At 59.3% G+C, this 17,825-nt stretch overlaps 1 protein-coding gene across 1 annotated transcript; it reads left to right on the plus strand.

Moving 5' to 3' along the window:
• The first annotated feature begins 2,251 nt into the window (after positions 1-2,251).
• Positions 2,252-5,580, plus strand: Dand5 (DAN domain family member 5, BMP antagonist). Its single transcript, XM_005381142.2, has 2 exons — positions 2,252-2,581; positions 5,198-5,580. The coding sequence occupies exons 1-2, from the start codon at positions 2,252-2,254 to the stop codon at positions 5,441-5,443; spliced, it is 576 nt and encodes a 191-aa protein (XP_005381199.1). The 3' UTR covers positions 5,444-5,580.
• The last annotated feature ends 12,245 nt before the right edge of the window (positions 5,581-17,825 follow it).

Genomic DNA, 17,825 nt, shown 5'->3' on the forward strand with positions numbered 1-17,825 from the left:
CGCCTGGAAGCCTGTGCACTTCCAACGCTTGGGCTCAAAGGGTGCGGGAGGGGGCAAAGAAAGGAACTGAGCTGTGTTATGTACACGCGGCAACTCCACCCAGGAGTGTAAACATTAGGTGCCACAAACATAAATTAATAAAAAGGCCTCGTGCAGCGTGCGTGCTCTGCGGATGGTTGTTACACGGCCTTGCTTAGGGAAGGACAAGAAATAAAGCTTGTGCTTGTTCAGTGTGACCGCGGTGAGCAGGTCCTGTGAGCGGGCACTTGTGGGTACGGAGGCAGCCCCTGCAGCTCTGTGGTGTATAGGAGCATCGTGTCCGGGGAGTTTGGAGAACAGCTGTGAGCCAGTGTGGCTGGAGGGAGCGAGAAGGGTGAGAGAAGCCTGCACACGCCTGTCTTCCCAGCACTCTGGGAGGCTGAGGCAGGAGGACTGCAGATTCCAGCCCAGCCTGGACAACTTGGTCACTGAGCAAGAACCTGTCTCAAGATAAAAACTAAAAAGGCCTGGGGATGTAGCTCAGTGGGGAGCTCCTGGATTGCCCCCAGGGCTGCCGAAGGAGGGTGCGTGCGTGCATGCGTGCGTGCGTGCGTGCGTGCGTGTAGAGGAGGGTGGGGAGATGGCTGGGCACACCTTGCGGGGCCTGGTGGGAGCCACGGAGGGCTCTCAGCTTGGAGGGACGGGGTCTACTAGCGGACCAGAAGGGGCTGTGGCTGCAGGGATCCAGGTGGCAGAGGGGGCTCCCGCTCCCAGCCCCAGCCCGGTGGCGGCGCAGTGGCAGTGAGCAGTGGAAAGGTCCTGGGTCGATTGCTTTGGTGTTGGCTTTTTGAGACAGGGCCTCCTTATGTAGTCCAGGCTGGCCTTGAATTCATTATGTAGTCCAGGCTGGTCTCGAACTCACAGCGATCCTCCTCCCTCAGCCTCCCTAGTGCTGGGAGGACAGAGATGCGCCACCACGCCCGGCTCTGAGTGGGTTCCGATACGGCCCGGACCCCTGGAATCAAGGTGGGTTGGTGTGGGGAAGAGCAAGTGGCCGCGGATGCCCCAAGTTGGAGCCTTATATCCCCCAGTTGGACAGAGCGGCGAGGTGACTGGGACCTTGGGACAGTCGGGAACCGGGGTCCCGGGCGCCGCCGCCAGAGGGCGCGCGTGCAGCTCGGGCCGCGGGAAGGAGCCGCGCCGTCGCTTCCCACGCCCGCTCCTCACCCGGGTGCGAGGTGCGCAGCGCACAGGTGTGAGCCCGCGGACCGTCCCTCCCGCCCTCCTCGCCGGCCGTTCCCACCGCCTCCTGCGCGCATCCGGCCTCTGCAACACTGTCACCTGCAGGGGGGCCTTCTCCGACCACCCTGGGGACAGAGGCCCCTACCTCACCCCTCTAAAGATCATTTCATCTTGACATGTTCTGTTTTCTTTTCTTGGTTTTGAGTTTTTGTCTTGTTTTGTTCTGTTGTGATATAAGGGATGGAACCCAGCAAACGCTCAGCTACATCCCCAGTGCTTTTAAAATTTTCTTTGGAGACAGGATCTTGGCAGTTGCCCAGGATGACCTCAAACTTTAAATCCTCCTGCCTCAGCCACCCGAGTGGCTGGGATTACAGGTGTGTGCCACCACGCACAGCTTTACAAACAGCTCTTTCCCTCCCTTCCCTCCTTCCTGCAGGACTGAGGCCTGATCCCAGGGCCTTGAAGGTGCTAGGCAAGTGCTCTAGCGTTGAGCTATATTACTTAATAGCTTCTTAACACTTTAAGACCTTGCAGTCATCTTATGTGTGTTTTATTGCCTGGCTTCTGCACTGCGGTGCAGGAGGACCCAGTTTCCCTCTCAGGGTGGAGAGTGACGCCTGGTCTGTGACAGGTGCTCAGGAAACAATCGTGCTAACCACCACCGGGCAAGCGCTCACCACTGACCAACACAAGCCCGTTTTATTTTATTTTGAGACAGGGTCTTGCTAAGTTGCCCTAGCTGGCCTCCAACTTGAGATCTTCCTGGCTCGGCCTCCTAAGTGGTTGGGATGACAGCTGTGTGGTGGCTCAGGCTCAGTTTGGATTCTAGGCCCCCATGGCCGCTGGGAGGGGCTGTGGACCCCAGCAGGCCTGCTTTACTCTCCTTCCGGTGTGAGTTTACACGGTGTCCCCCGGGCTGCGGGGTGGGGGGCGGGGCACAGTGATTAAAAGCAGGTCCCAGGCCAGGCTCTGCTCACAGACAGCAGGGTCCCAGGACCCTGAGCCCAGCCCCAGTCCTGCAAGGATGATGGCGCGGGGACTGCTCCGTGGACTGCTCACTGCTGTCCTGGGGCTGCTGATCGGGGCCTGGCTGCCCACAGGCTTGGGACAGCCCAGGTCCCAGGTCCCCCTGACGCAGCCCTGGGCTGCTACCAGTCGGCCTCGGGCCCTGGTGCCACTGACACCGCCCACAGCCTCTGCCCTGGGCAGCTGGAAGACCTTCCTCGGCCTGCAGGGCGGCAGGCGGCAGGGGCCAGGTGGGCCAAGGCGCGGGCAAGGAGTGGCTGGCTCGCTGTCTCTGCCTCTGGACCCGCAGGAGGTGACCCAGGAAAGGTGCAGGGCTGTGCCCTTCGTTCAGGTGAGAGGACGGGGGGGGGGGGCACGGCTAGCAGCCCCAGACAGAATTCTTAGAGGGGTGCTGGGGAGTTGAACCCAGGGCCTCACACATGCTAAGCAGGAGCTGGACCGCGGAGCTGCCCCCGCAGCCATTTCATTTTCATTTTGAGATGGGCCCGCTGAGTTGCCATGAACTGAGGGTCCTCCTGAGCAGCTGGGGTTCCAGTGCAGGTGGATTTGAACTCAAGCCCTGCATCCTGCACCTAAATGCCTCTGAACCTCAGCTTCCTCCCTTACTAAACGGCCATCAACACAGGCCGTGGCCACCTTGCTGTGTGGCCGTTGCCTCCCAGTCTGTTTTCCAATCAGCTTCCGGGGGCGAGGTGGGCCCTGAGTCAGGTCCCATCCCTCCTCCCCTGTGGCTTCCACCTCACTGGGACAAAACCCTAATTCTTCCTGGTGTCCCACGAAGTCCTCATCCTCTGGCGTTCCCTCTTGACTTCACCTTCCATTCCCCACCTCATTTCACGCCTGCTTTTCATGCACACCAATATTCCATCCACCCCAGGGCCTTTGCACTGTGCCTTGTGTCCTTTGCCTTGGCATCTTCCCTCATCCAGACAAGCTTTGGACACTTCTCTCACCTAAAGATCTGTTTAAAAAGTCATTTATGTAAAAATGTGTACCTGGAAATGGTAGTACATGCCTGTAATCCTAGGTGCCAGGGAGGCTGAGGCAGGAGGATCTGTCATGGATGCTATCAGCTAATGAAACCTGAAGTTCTGTTTGTTGTGGGATGGACTGCCTGCTGCCTTCACTGCAGTCTCTGCCCATGGAGGAAATATACTTTATCTGGTTTTGTTCTCTGCAGTGTCTCTGTTCCCAGGCCCTAGAGCAAGGCCACACACAGGATGGATTCAGTCAACATTTTCTTTTTTTTTTTTTTTTTTTTGTCTTTTTGAGATAGGGTCTCGCTATGCAATTCAACTGGCCTTGAGCTCACTTTGTAGCCCAGGCTGGTCTCAAACTGGCAAGGATCCTCCTGCCTCAGCCTCTCGAGTGCTGGCATTACAGGTATGCGCCACCACACCCAGGTCAACATTTGTTGAATGAATTCACGATGATTTGTAGTACTACCTGCCTCCTATGGGGATGGGGAAGGCGCTTGAAGCTGCACTCAGGTGGGGCTGATAAGGGCCTTGGCAGTTGACTCTGGGTGCCAGCTTCAGGTCCTGCTTTAGTGGCTGACTTCTGTGTGACCAGGGTACGTATCTTCCCTCCTCTGATCTCAGTTCTCACCCCTGCAAAATGGAGTTAGTGATCAGCAAAGGTCTGACCAAAGGGCTTTGGCCCAGATATTGGTTCCCAAGACCCCTTGGGTGTTTTGGGATTTTCTTTTCTGGTCCTGGAGGTAGAACGCACGACCTATGCACTGAGCTGCATCCCCAACCCTTTTAATATCTTTTAAAATTGATTTTTACTTCTGAGACAGGGCCTTGCTAAGTTACTCAGTTGCCCAGGCTGGGCTGGAACTTGCAGTTGTCCTGACTCAGCCTCCTCAGTGGTTGGGCTTGCCACCAGAGCCACCTAACCTGAATTAGGTCCTGGGACCATGGCCATAATGAAGACAGAGCGCCTGTCTTCGGGCAGTTTGTGTTTCAGGAGAGAAAGCCATGGCCGGGAGGGCTTGCAGAGAGATGGAACCATCCATGGAGCAAGCACAAGAGGGGCAAGTTGGGTGCTGTCTTCTTTCCCAGCCCTCTGAGGAGGAAGGAGGAGCTGGAGCCCCGTGGGAGGTGGGCAGAAGGGAACCAGGTGGGGCTCAGGACGGAGCAAGGCAGACTTCTGGTCGTGGGTGGGCTATGTGTCATCCTAAGGAAGAACACCTGGTTGAGGGAGGGTGTGTGCAGGTTCTCCCGCTTCCCCTCCTCTCCCCCCTCCCCTCCCTCTTCCTCGTTCTCTTTTTCAGCACTGGGGATTGAACCCAGCGCCTTCACACTGATCAACAATTTCAGCACCTCCCCCCCTTTATTTTTGAGACAGGTTCTTTCTGAGTCATTAAGTTGCCCAGGGCTACTGGAACTTGTTGGGTTGGAACTTGTGATCCTCCTGCCTCAGCCTCCTAGAGTGCTGGGATTTCAGGCCTGTGCCACACATCCACCTAAATGCAAGACTTTAGCACAGGAGGACCGTGGTTAGGGCTGAGATAATCGATCCACTTAGGGAGAGAGGGTCTTGGGAGGAACCAGTATTTATCGAGTACCAACTGCATACCAGGCACTGTGCTTCAAGTTTTCAGTTGAACCCTCTGCGCGCACCCCATTCCTGAGCCCCAGGGGTGCAGCCGTTTCCTCTTGGTGCCCATTCTGGGTATTCATGTCTGTCTCCTCTTGGGCTATACAATCTCTCTGTTCCTTGGGTAACTGACTTCCTGAAGGCCTGTGATGCTTTCTTCTTTTCCTGTGTGGACAGCCATGATTCTACAAGTGAGGAAAGTGACCCAGAGAGGCTGAGGAACTCACCGTGGTCACACAGCCAGGCCGTGGCAGGGTCAGGACTGGAGCGAGTAGCAGGTCCTCTCCCTGACCTGCCCCAGCACCACCACCCTGACCCTGCGTCCCCCTGTGCCCGGCCCCAGGTGCTGTCCCGACCCAGCTGCACGACGGTCCGCATCCACAACCACCTGTGCTTTGGTCAGTGCTCCTCCCTCTATGTGCCCGGCTCAGCCGCAGCCTCCAGCTCCCTCTGCAACAGCTGCGTGCCCGCCCGGAAGCGCCGCGTGCCCGTGGTCCTGTGGTGTGCAGTGGGCGGCCCAGCATCCCCTCGGCGGGTGAAGACATCCACTGTGCTGGTAGAGGGCTGTCGGTGCAGCCCGAAGCTGTGACAACGCCGCAGATGGACAGTCAGACACAGATCTTGGGGAGATGGGACGCGGTCACCATCAGGGCGGGGATGGGGCCTTAGATATCATGCAGTGGGAGAGCACATGCCAAGCATGTGTGAGGCCCGGAGTTCAAGCCTCCTGCATTGTTAAAAAAGAAAGATCCAGGCGTGGCTTGACACGCCTGTCATCCCAGCATTTGGGAAGCCGAGGCAGGAGGATCACTATAAATTTAAGGCCAGCCTGGGCTACATAGTGAGTATATGGCCACGCTGAACTACATAGAGACCCTGCCTCAAAACAAACCAAGCAACACCAAAACAAAACAAAACAAGAAAACAGGAACAGCAAGGAAAGGAAGGACGCTGACCTGGATGCTCTACGCTGGGTCAGAGATTAGGGACGCAGGGACAGGCAGGTCCTAAAGCCCTTACCCTGCCCCAGGGATGCTAGACGCAGCCCATGCTGAGGTGGAGGCACAGCAGACAGCGCGCTCACTGAGAACGCGCCAGGCGCCGGCAGAACCTGACCCCAGCCCGCACGGTGCAGCCCCAGCCGCCTCTGAGCTGGGGCTGACGTCACCATGTTACAGGGGTGCAGTCACACACCCCCAGCTCACACAGCAGCCCCCCCCCCACATGCCAGGCAAACGCTCCACCATCAAGCTACATCCCCAGCCCTGGATTTTTTTTTTTTAGTTTTGAGGATTGACCCCACGGCCTTCACACTGAGCTACATTCCCACGCCTCCTAATGTTTGAAAAAAATTTTGAGACAGGGACTTGCTCAATTGCCGAGCTGCCCATGCTGTGACGGAACTTGCGATCCTCCTGCCTCAGCCTCTCCGAGTGCTGGGGTGGCAGGTGTGCACCTCCACACCTGGCCGGGGATTTAGATCCTAACCTCCGCACTGCGCTGCTCTCGCACGACACGCTGCCAGCTGCAGGGACGGCAGATCCAGAGACACCGTCCTAGGGACACCCCAGAACCAGGGCTGGCAGCAGGCACAGTCGCTGCGGAACACGGGATACCCAGCTGCTTCCCCCCATGGCGGCTGTGGTTTCCCCGTCCCCCACCTGAGCCCCCTCGCCACCCCTTGCCCAGCGTGGCATCCACAGAATCATAAAGGTCGGCAGGCCCAGCCGCGTGTGCTCCTTCCTCTGAATGGGGCTCCCTAGGGTGGGTGACCATGGCGGGCGTGGACGTGAGGTGTCCCCTTCCCAGCCGGGGCGTGGGGTCCACTGCGGGCACGGGCAGCCTGGCTTTCCGACGGCTGGAACCAGGGCCCTGGCAGATGGGCCCGTCTGGCATAGGCGCAGGGACATGTGGCGCCATCACTGTTCCTCCAAATGCCCCCTGGAGCGTGGGGTGGGGAGCTGGGGGGGCTCTTCCTGCTGCAGGAAGGCAGGGCCAGGTGAGGGGGGCAGCAGAGGGCCCGAGGAAACAGATGGCCCTGTGGGGCGTGGGAGCCTGCAACCTCTGACCCGGCAGGCAGCGCCTGCTGGGAGCAGGCCTGGCCACAGCTCCCGGGGCTCAGGAGGCGGGGGGGAGGGCGGTCATCAGGTCCCGGGGGACAACCGCTCCTCCTTCTAGAACTCGGTGCCAACCCCGGGCAATGTCCACTGGGCATCTCGGCCCCGTCACCCCCTTTTTGGCGAGCCTGAGGCGCCTGCTTCCCACCCCCCTCAGCTGTGCCCACCTCCTGCCAGCCAGGGGAGCCAGCTGGGAACCTTGGTGCCAGGGGGGCCCCCAGGGCTCCTGCCCCCCGCCCCCACCCCCCAGGCCCCGTAATGGGTGGGTAATGAGTGTGGGGAGGGGGAGGGGTGGGGAGGCAGGTGCCACAGGCGCTGGCACGGGGGCTGCTAATCAGGTTTGCCAACGCCATCTGTCACCGCGCGAGCATCTGGGGCTCAAGGTGACCCTGTCACCCTCAGTTACAATTATGAGTTTGGCATCTGTATTAAAGCCCGCCAGCCGGCCAGGCGGGGGAGGGCTAGGGTGGAGACGAGATGCGCCGTGAGCCCCATCCCTGGGGTCTCGTTCCCAGGGGCTGCGTGGCTGCCAAGGCGTGGGGCGTCTCTGTGCCCGGGGAGCGTGTGTGTGTGTGTGTGTGTGTGTGTGTGTGTGTGAGCACACACGCTCCTCCCATTCTCCACCGCGATTCTTCGTGTGCACCTGGGGGCAGGGGAGGGGTTGTGGCCTGTCCGGGTGGTGGCCGTGTGCTGGAGCTTGGCAGGATGCCGGAGCGCACTCTGACACTGTAGGGGTGCGGGGGGGGGGTGTCTGTGTGTGGGAGGATGGAGGTTGCGTGTGTCTTTGGGAGTCTCTGGCAGGGTGTGAGAGTGTGTGTGTGTGTGACCCTGTGTGCGAGGTTGTGGGTGTCATCTGAGGGATGTGAGGCTGTATGTGCAGTCACAGGCTGTGGGGCTGTGTGTCGGATCCTGTTGGTGTGGGGCGTACGTGCCCTTCTGCGGGCACACAGGCAGGCTGGCAAGGGGCAGCAGCTGGGAGAGGCCGTGTGTTCTCGCAGGCGGGCCCTGCTCTGTGCCCTGATCCGCCCGGCTCCCCTGCTCTAATCGGAAGCGCTGAGGAGGGCTCAGGGCTCTGGAGTTTGCAGGTTGCTCTTGGGCCTCCGGATTCCTCGTCCCTGAGCTACATTCCGGCTCCTACCTTCTGCTTCTGAATAATGGAGTCTAGATTTCTGAATTCTGGTTTCCAGAGTATAGGTTCTTGGTTCTGGATAAAAGATCTTAATTTTATTTATTCATCCATTTATTTTAACGTTGAACTTTTTGTTTGTTTCGTTGAGGAAGTGTCTTTTCCTTTTCTTTTTTCTTTCTTTTTTGTTTTTGGAAGTGTCTTTTTCTGTAGTTTAGGCTGGCAGCCCTCCTGTCTGAGGCTCCCAAGTGCTGGAAGGACCTGGATTTTAGAGTGCGAGTTCTGCTTTTTTGGGTCTGAATTCTCGATTTTGGTATTATTGGACTCTAGATTTTTTTTGCCCCTTTCTTCTTGGTGCCAAGGATCAAACACGTTATAACAAGGCAGTTACTGTATCACCGAGCTACATCCCGAGGCTCTCGCGTCTGCATTCTGACTTTGCACACTGGGACTTACAGACGCGAGTTCTGGGTCTGGGCTTCTCTTTTGGACTCCAGCCTCGCATCGCTGTGTGCTCGCCCGAGCCCCACCCGGGGCCTCTGCAACCCAGCCGCCCATGAACCCTCAAGGATGAGTGCAAGACCACATGTAGCCACGAGGGGCCGCCCTTGGTCCAAGTTTGGGTTGGGCTGACCCAGCCGCGGCAGTTAGGGGGCCACGCTGGCCTGGCTTGACCCAGTCTTATAAGAGCCACAGCTCAAACGTTACCTCCCTCCCCTGCAGCCCAGTCTGCCCTGGGGACTGGTACCTGCCAACTGCCATGGACTTTGAACGAGAGAAATGGACCCAGTGCCCGCATAGCTCCCTGAAGACCCGCTATGACTGGGCCCCCACTCAGGCTGCCAGACAGACACAAGGTGGAAAGCGTGTGTGGCCAAGGGGGAGGGTGCCGTGGGTGTCTGGGGGGGGTCATTCGTGACCATGTTCCAGTGCAGTGACCCTGTGTGACAGTGGGTGGCCAGCTGACATTGACGTGTGTGGCAGTGCAGCCGTAGGGCCACATATCTGTGAGGTGTCACTCTGGTGGGACTGTGACCTCATACACAAGGTGTGACTGTGATCTAGGAGGGCATGAGTCTCTAGGTGTCCTGGAGAATGGGCAGTGTTCCGAAAAGGCTGGGTGTCTGTGTGGACAATGCCCTTATAGTGGGACAGAAGTGAACATTCTGGGGGCTGGGGATTTAGCTCAGCGGCAAAGGGCCTGCCTGTCAAGGGCAAGGTCGTGAGTTCGGTTCCCGGTACCAGAGAAAAACCAAAAAACCAAAAAAAAAAAAAAAAAGAAGTGCACATTCTGAGCCAGGTGTGGTGGCGCATGCCTGTCATCCCAGCATTCTGAGAGGCTGAGGCAGGAGGATCGCAAGTTTGAGTCCAGCCTGGGCAACTTAGCAACTTAGTGAGACCCTGTTTCAAAATAAAACCATGAAAACGGCCGAGCATGTAGTTTGGGGTTCAATCCCCAGTCCTGGGGGAAGGAGTGTGAGTTCTGTGTCAGCCCAGAGCCACTGCACAGGGACTGGGGCTGAGACACCCGGAGCAGAGAGTTGGGGTCACGCCTCCAAGTCTGCCCGCCCACTCCCCGTGTCGGGGTCCCTTTGCCGCCTCCGCAGTGCCTGTCCGGGTCACAGCGTGGGTCTCTGCTGGCTCGTCCTGCCCTTCCACCCCGATGCTTGAGGCTCGGCTCTGCCTCTCCGAAGCGCTCTCTCTACCCTTCCTTCCTTGTTTCCCGTCCTCATCTCTGTCTCTCTTCTGTGGCTCTCCCCTGCGAAGTCGCCTTCCTCCCACACTATCTCCTATCCTGGTTTTCCCAGCCTTAAATCTCTCCTTGTTTACATCTCTTACCCAGCTTCCGTCTCCCTCTCTCCATCTCTCTCCCTTTATCTCTGTCTCTCCCCAGATCTGTCTCCGCGGGCCCGGGTGGGTCCGGGTGGGTCCAGGTCTGCCGGCCCGGGCGGGCGCACCGAACAATGCCCCATTCACGAGGCTCGCCGGCGCCATGGCAACGCGCCCGCCCCGCCCTCCCTGCGCGCGTGCCAAGAAGATGCCATGGTTACGTCAGGCGCGTGCCCGCCTCGCGCGCCGCCGTCCCGCGCGCCCTTGCAAGGGCCGAGCCAGCAGGGGGCGCTGGCCGCAACCTCTGCCCCAAGGCAGGAGGGGCTGTGCTCCTTCCCAGGGCCCTTCAGAGACCCAGTGCCTCAGTTTCCCCATCTGTAAAGCGTCAGGGTGGGCAGCTGCGTGCTCTGTGTGTGTGTGACAGAGAGAGAGACAGAGTACTTTTTTTTTTGAGACAGGGTCTCACTATGCAGTTCAGGCTGGCCTTGAACTCACAGTGATCCTCCTGCCTCAGCCTCCTGAGTGCTGGGATTACAGGCGTGCACCCCCACACCTGGCTTGAGAAGGTACTCTTGTAAATGGGGATGGATATGTGAGCTTGCATCTGAAAGTTGGTGGACCATGTATGTGTGCAAACATGGGTCCACACTTCTGGGGGTGTTTTATAGGAAGTAACTGGTTTGCTAACCAGGCGTGGTGGTGCACACTTGTCATCCCGGCACTGGAAGGCTGTGCCAGGGAAAACAAAAGTTCCAGCCCAGCCTGGTTGCCTTAGCGGCCTAGCGAGTCCTTGTCTCAAACAGAAGGGGCGGTGGGACGTAGCTCAGTGCCCAGGTCCTGAGTTCGGTCCTCCATACCATGGAGAAAGCAGTAGGGCTGTCGGAGGTGCATGTGCCTGCACTTGGAAATGCGCGTGCGTGTGTGCCCGTGTGTGATGGGTGTCCTGGCTGTGGTCATGTGACTGTGTGGGCCCGTGTTTCCATGTCTGGCGGGTGTGTGTGTGTGTGGTGAGTGTCTGTGGTTTGGGTGTGGTTGTGAGTTCACATGACTGTGTGGCTGTTTGCATACTTTGTGTGTGTGTGTGTGTGTGTGTGTGTGAGGGGTGGCTGCATGGCTAAGTGTGGTGCATTTGTGGGAAAGTTGCTTGTGTGTTCAAGGGTCCATGTTCACAAATGCATGTGCGTGTGTGTATGTGTGTGTGTGAGTAGGGCTGGCCAAGCCTCCTCCCCTGCGGGCCTCCTGACACAGAAGGGGGCGCCCAGCTGCCGGGGACCTCCGACTCCCCACAGGTTCAGGAGCTCCCCAGCTAATGAATATTCATGAAGGGGGCTGGCACCCACTGCCAACAGCTGCGCCTCCCTGCGCCCCTCCCTCTGCCTCACCGGCTGTAGCGGGAGAGGGGGTTGTCAGCCTCAGTCTGTCCCTGCCTCCAAGATCGGGGCCAGGGTATCCTCGGGACAATCTTGGGGGCCGTGTCAGCATGCCTGGCTGCTTGTTGGGACGGCTGTGGGGCTGTCTCAATGTTGTGACAGGTGCTGGCGAGTGCGGCTGTTGTGTGACAGGACGTCCTTGTAACTGTGGCGCTGCTGCCGTCACCCACTGTTCTGTTGTAGCTCTGTCCAGGGACTATGGGCGTTGTGTGGCAGTGTGAGTGACATGGGGCCTGTCACCTGCGACAGAGGCAGCTGAGCACGTGCTGTCAGGGGGACTTGTAGCGGTGGTCTGTGCCCACCAGGATGCCTGCTCTGCGATGCTGTGACAGCCAGCGTGTGTTGTTCGTGGAGTGACTGGGTTTGGCACAAACCACGACCAGGGGACAGTTGTGGGCCACACTCCAGGGATGCAGCAGTCAGAACTGGGTCTCCTCCTTGTGACCAAGTGGGGCAGTGACTGGCCATGTGGCTGGCACGGTGACATGGGGGTGCAACAGTGTGTCAGCATCCTCTGCTGGTCGGCATGACGCTGAGATGGTGCAGGGGCGGAGTGTCAGGTGGCCGTGAGGGTGTGGGCTGTGGGGCAAAGGTGTGTCACCAGCATTGTGAAAAGGGTGTGATGGTATTTCCATGAGTGACGGGATGGCTGAGTGTGAACAGTAGCGCCGTCCAGGTGACACTGTGTGTGTGTCTCCACGTGGAGCGGACAGTGTGACGGGGTTGTATTTGATGCCGTGAGCCCTGAGACGGGGGCTGCCCGGCCCTGACACCCAGGCTCACAGGAAGCCCAGGCTGGGGCAAGGAGAGTCTGGACAGCCCCCAGGGCTGCACCCTGTCGCTGACCTGCGATGGGACCCAGGTGATCCGCGCCAGCCGCAGCACAGGTTGGGTTTGGGGAGGCACCGAGGGCAACGGGGGTTCTGGCTGGCAGAAGGTGGCCCTGGCACACGTGGCTTCACCGGGGACTCGGTGTGGCTGCCTCGCCTCTCTGGTACCCACATAGGGGGTGAATGCATGTGGCTGGCGGCGGGTGGCAGCACACAGAGGCCCCATTCAGGAGCCGGAGCCAGGTTTCCAGGGCGGGTGGGTCTCCGGCCGGCTGCAAATGAGATGTTTCCCCAGCCCTGGAGCAGCAGCCGTGCGGGCCCTGGCTGGGCTGAGCTGCCTGGTGTGCATGTGCATGTGTGTGTGTGCGTGCACACACGTGTGTGAGACCTTGTTTGCAACTGCTGCTGGGCCTGCACATTGCTATTTGTGTTAGGGGTGTCTCTGTGAATCCAGGGGTATAGGTATGACCAGTCGTTTGTATCTGTGACAGCATGTGACCATGAGGGACCTTGTGTGGCCTTGCACGTGTGCATGCACACATGCGTGCTGGAGATGAAACTCAGGCCCTCACACATGCCAGGCCAGTGTTCTACCCCAGGCGGCACCCTGGCCCTGCATCCCGATGCCTCTGCGGGACGGTTTGTGAACGGGCGATGTTGAGAACATCTGTGTGGGGGACCTGATGGGTCTATGACCTCCACGAGACTCTGTGTACCTGGGTGACTCTGTGTGGCCACCTGTGGGGCTCTGGGAGTGCCCTCACTGTGTCTGTGGGTATCTGGGCGTGTCTTGGCACTTTGGTGTATTGTCTGAGTGCAGTGTGATGAAGGGTCGATGCATGACCGGGCTGTGTTCTTGCACTCCGTGGGCAGCTCAGGGGGAGCTGCGGGGTCCCTGTGTGGCTGTGTGCTATTCTTTTTTCTGTTTGTTTGTTTGTTTTCTGGTACCGGAAATCGAACTCATGACCTTGTGCTTGCCAGGCAGGTGCTATGCCGCTGGGCTAAATCTCCAGCCCCGGCTGTGTGCTATTCTGCAAGTGTGTGCCATGGCCCTAGGGGACCTGTGTCAGAACTGGATTTTATATGGTCCCATAAAGGAGGGGGAAGAGGACAGGTGAGAGAGGAGGAAGGGCAGGAGGGCGAAGAAAGGAAGAAGGGGGGAAAGAGGAAGATGAGGAAGAGGGAGGAAGAAGAGGAGGAGGAGGAAGAGGAGGAGGCGGAGGAGAGGCCCCAGGGGCCGTGTTTGCATGTATCTGCCCATGCTGTGTGCTTCTGTGCCCAGGGTGAGTGTGACAGTGGGTGTCCTGTGCCAGTGCCCACGTGTCCCATGTGGCCCCGGGCATCCCACCAGGTATGCTTCAGAGGTGAAGGCCCACAGGTCCCAAGTCAGCCCCACTTTGGGACTCCCAGCCCAAGGAGGGGTCCGCAGCACAAGGACCCCAGGCCCGAGGCACAGACTGACTGTCATGGCAGGCGGGGTATCTGGGAGCACAGGTCCCAGTCCTGCTGAGAGGTCCCAGAGCACCCTTTCTCATGGCCTGGCAGCACTGGAGCCTGGCTCCTGGCTCCTCCTGTATGCCAGGTGCTGCCCACCTCCCCTGGAGCCCACTGCTGCCAGCCCCGCCTCCCACGGCCCAGGACGAGGCTGCCGGAGCCCAGATGTTCCAGCCCCCCCCCCCGCCCTGGCATCCTGGCCAGGCAGTGCCATGCCTGCTTCCCGCACCTCCCTCCTCCCCCACACACCTGCATAGGAAGAACACACCTGCTGCCAGCGTGGCCAGGTGGGCAGCCCGGCAGGGAGGAATGCGGGGGATTCCAGCTGTGGCGTCCCAGCTGTGCCCAGCCCCTTGCAGCAGCCACCTCCCCCTCGAGTCCTCCAAGGCCAGGTGTGCCCTAGATCTGGGCTGGGGGCAGGGAGGGGTGAGGAGTCCTCCTGAGCAGCCACTCAGCCTCCCATAAACCCTCCTGCTGGCAGCTGTGGGGAGGAAGCAAAGTGTGTATTGCGTGTGTGTGCGTGTGTGCACACACGGAGGGCATGGCATGCGCACATGTGTATACATGCAGGTCTGGTGGTGTGTGTGCGTGGAAGGATGGCTTGTGTGAGTGGAGGGAGAAGTGTTGTGAGTGTGAATGGAGAACGGGCGCAGAGTGTGTATAAATGAAAGGCGGATTCGGCGTCTGCGAGGCTGGGTGCTGTGCGTGTGAGTGGCGGGCCGGTGTGGTGCTGTGTCTGTGTGGGATGAGGGTGAGCACTGCGTGTAGAGATGAGCGCTGGGCGTTGCGTGTACCCCACGAGAAGCTGATACGGGGTTGGGGGTGGAGGGCGCGTGCTGTGGCTGAGGATGGCGGGGGGGCGGGTCTCGGAAGGCAGGGTGCTGTGTGTGAATGGTGTTGTGTGAGGGTGGGGGAGGTGTTGTGCTGTGTGAATAAAGAGCAGCGTGTGAGTGGAGGGTGTTGTGGGTGAAGTAAGGATGGGTGTGTGTGTGTAAATAAAGCGCGGATGCTTGTGAACAAAAGATGGCGTGTGAGTGTATACGCAGAGCATGGTGTGTGTGCGCCTTGGACAGCTGGGAGCCATGCATAATGGGGATGGTGGTGTGTGCAAGGATGGCGCGCGTGCCCGCGTGTGTGTGTGTGTGTGTGTGCACTCGTGCACGCGGGGAGGATGGCATGTGTACCGTGGCTCGCTGGGTGCCAGGTGGAAGGTCTGAGATGTGGCCTATCTGGACTAAAGGTGTGTAAGGTGGCAGCCTGGAAGGCTGGGGCAGGGGCTGATAGTGAGGCTGGGACTGGGGCAGCCAGCGCCGGGCCTTCTGGGAGGTTTGCAAGGGGCAGGACAGTCCTTTGGCCCGGACTTCAGCCCTCAGATCCATGAAAAGTTCCCAAACACCCCAGCACCCCGGCCTTCCCTTCCCTGGCCTTTCCCACAGCTCCTGCTACCTTCTCCAGGCCCTGAGGCCTTGCTCAGAGCCCTCCCCCGCTGCCACTCGAGGTCGTCTGTGCCCTCTGTCCCCACCCTGCCTGCCCACCTGCCTCCAGCTCCTTCTCCACGTGCCGCAGCCTCAGCCTCTCCTGGGCTCCGAGGCCCCAGACCAGCTCCATGGGCACCCCCACCTCTGCCACTGCAGCCACCCCGCACCCCTCTCCGAGCCACGCAGCCCCTTCCCGCCTCTTCAGTGCTCCTCATACCCAGGCCTCACCCATCCGAGGCCCCCAGCCCCCAGCCCTCCAGTCCTTCCGTGGAGCCCCCTCCCCCTCCTCCGAGGCAGCCCTGAAACTTTAACCGGTGTTAAAAGTTTCTGTTTACGAGAAGCCCTTGAATTTTTAAGGACGTATCAATTCCCTCTGCCAAGGCCTCACATCCTTGGTCTGCAGAGGCTTCGGTTGGGGCAGGAGAGAGGCCGGACAGCCTGCAGGATATCACCGCACCTAGGGACAACACAGGGGACCGCTCCCTGACACACACACGGGCACACACATGCTGACATGGGCTCACAGACACACAGCCTTGGCCTGGTGCTCACACACACTCCTCCTCACTCACAGACATATGCACTAGACACATGTATACACACTAGTCACACACACTAATGTGAGCTGACACATAGATACCTAGCTGACAAGAACACACAGACATTCGCTCCCCAACACACACACAAATCCAGCCACACACATTGATGTGGGCTGACACACGCAGAGTCACACCCCACACCTGTATACATGCCCAATGTATATCCACTCTCGTACACACAGATCCCATCACTGTCCCCAACCCACAGGGACAGATGGCCCCACACACAGGGAGATATACAATATGACACGATGGACACTTTCTGCCACAAAGATCTGATCACAGACAAACCCTCTGAGCCACTTGCACGCTCACCCACTTGCTCACATATACTCGGAGTGCTCAGGGACACGCACATCATCCCTCCCGGAGAGCCCCTGTCACATCCACCCACGATCACCACATATGCTGACACTTTCTGCCAGAAAGTCCCCTCGGCACACACACACACACACACACACACACACACACACACACACACACGGTACCCAGCACACCTGAAGCCAGCACTTCCTTTCAGACGCCTATCTGTCAGTGACCCCGGCCCTGGAGGACAGGGTCTTTTGTCTTGCTGCTGCCATGCCCCTGGTGCGTCTGGCATCAAGCCTGACAGCTGCTTGGCTTCCCTGACTCACAGACACCTCTGTGTGTACAGCCAGACCCTGTCACCCCACTTGGGGCTCCTGGTTGTACACTGCCCCGATCTCTCAGACATCCCCTGAGGACGTGCAGTCCCACAGCCAACACCCACGACTCGCTGCCCACCACACTGCCTGGGGTGTCGTGACCAGGAGCTCACCCCCTCAGGGACACTCACACGCACGCACTCCACACGCTCGTGTCTGAAGGGCCTCCCCAGCACCCGACACCTCCTCCGGCAGACAGTGCTTAGCTGAGAGTTGCCCCAGCTCCTCAGCAGCAGGGTGCGACCAGGCTGGCTGCACCTGGCGGTAGGAGAGAGCTTTGTCCTGACAGGAGCTGCCTGGGGGCTGCTGGCACCGCCTCTCCACCCACCCTGGAGGGCACCCAGGGATCCCCACCCCAGCTCCAGGGCACCCAGCACCTTTCTCAGCCCTGGAAAGCGGAGTTGGGGCCTGTAAGAGGGTCTGGAGCCTCACCAGTGAGAGTGTTCATGTCCCCGAGGTCCCCAGGCCAGTTCTGTCCTTAAGAGGTGGCTTATTTGTCTCCTGCTATAGCCGCCTCTGTCTCTGATGGCAGCCATATGTAAAAGTGTGGGGGCACATGGGGGGCCTGTGCGTGTGAGCCCCACATGCCTGGCTGGGCGTCTTCAGGAGTGCTGGTCGGCATGCCCAGGCCTGGGACGACATCTGGTCAACAGTATGTGACCTAGGCACTTGTGCTGAGTTGTGCTGTGTTGTGACAGCTGGTGTCACAGGGATACTCTGGATACTCTGCGTGTCCTTGAGCAGGGCCCTCGCTGCATGACTTGGCTTGTCCCCCCAGGTGCAGGGGAATGTGTGTCGGTGTGGTGTGAGGTGTTGGTGCATCTTCCTTTCATCAGTGTCATTCTTGCAGTGCTGGCTTGGCCCTGTATATGTGCTGGAGTAGGAGTTGTGTGTCTGGCGTGTGACGGGGTGTGGTTGTGTCAGCGTTCTGCAAAACACATGTCAGCACCCATGCATGTGTGTCAGCGTGCATCTGGAAGCGTCGGCATGCGCTGGTGTGCGTCCGTCTGTGTGTCTCCTCATGTGTGGGGCCCGTGGTGGTGGATGTCAGGGATCTCTGTGTGTCCAGGTGTGTCCTGGTGGGAATGCACGTGTGTGCACCATCACTTGACCAGCCTCTGTGTGTGTCCGTGTGTGGGTCTCAGCGCGTGTGCAGAGGTGTGTGTCTGTGTTGGTCGTGCTTTGTCGCTGGAAGATGGAATGGGCGACCATGCATTCTGTACACGACCTATGTGCCGGTCAGAGCCCGGCTGCATGTCACCTTGTGTCTGCGCTGGAGCACGGGCCAGCACGTGGCGAGGTAGCCGCGTCGGTGTGCACCCCCCTGCTCGTGCGTGTGCGCGCGCGCGTGTGCATGTGCGCGTGTGTGCATGTGCGTGTG

Source organism: Chinchilla lanigera, unplaced genomic scaffold (genome assembly GCF_000276665.1).
Source record: "Chinchilla lanigera isolate Chin_1 unplaced genomic scaffold, ChiLan1.0 scaffold00014, whole genome shotgun sequence".
NCBI lineage: Eukaryota > Metazoa > Chordata > Mammalia > Rodentia > Chinchillidae > Chinchilla > Chinchilla lanigera.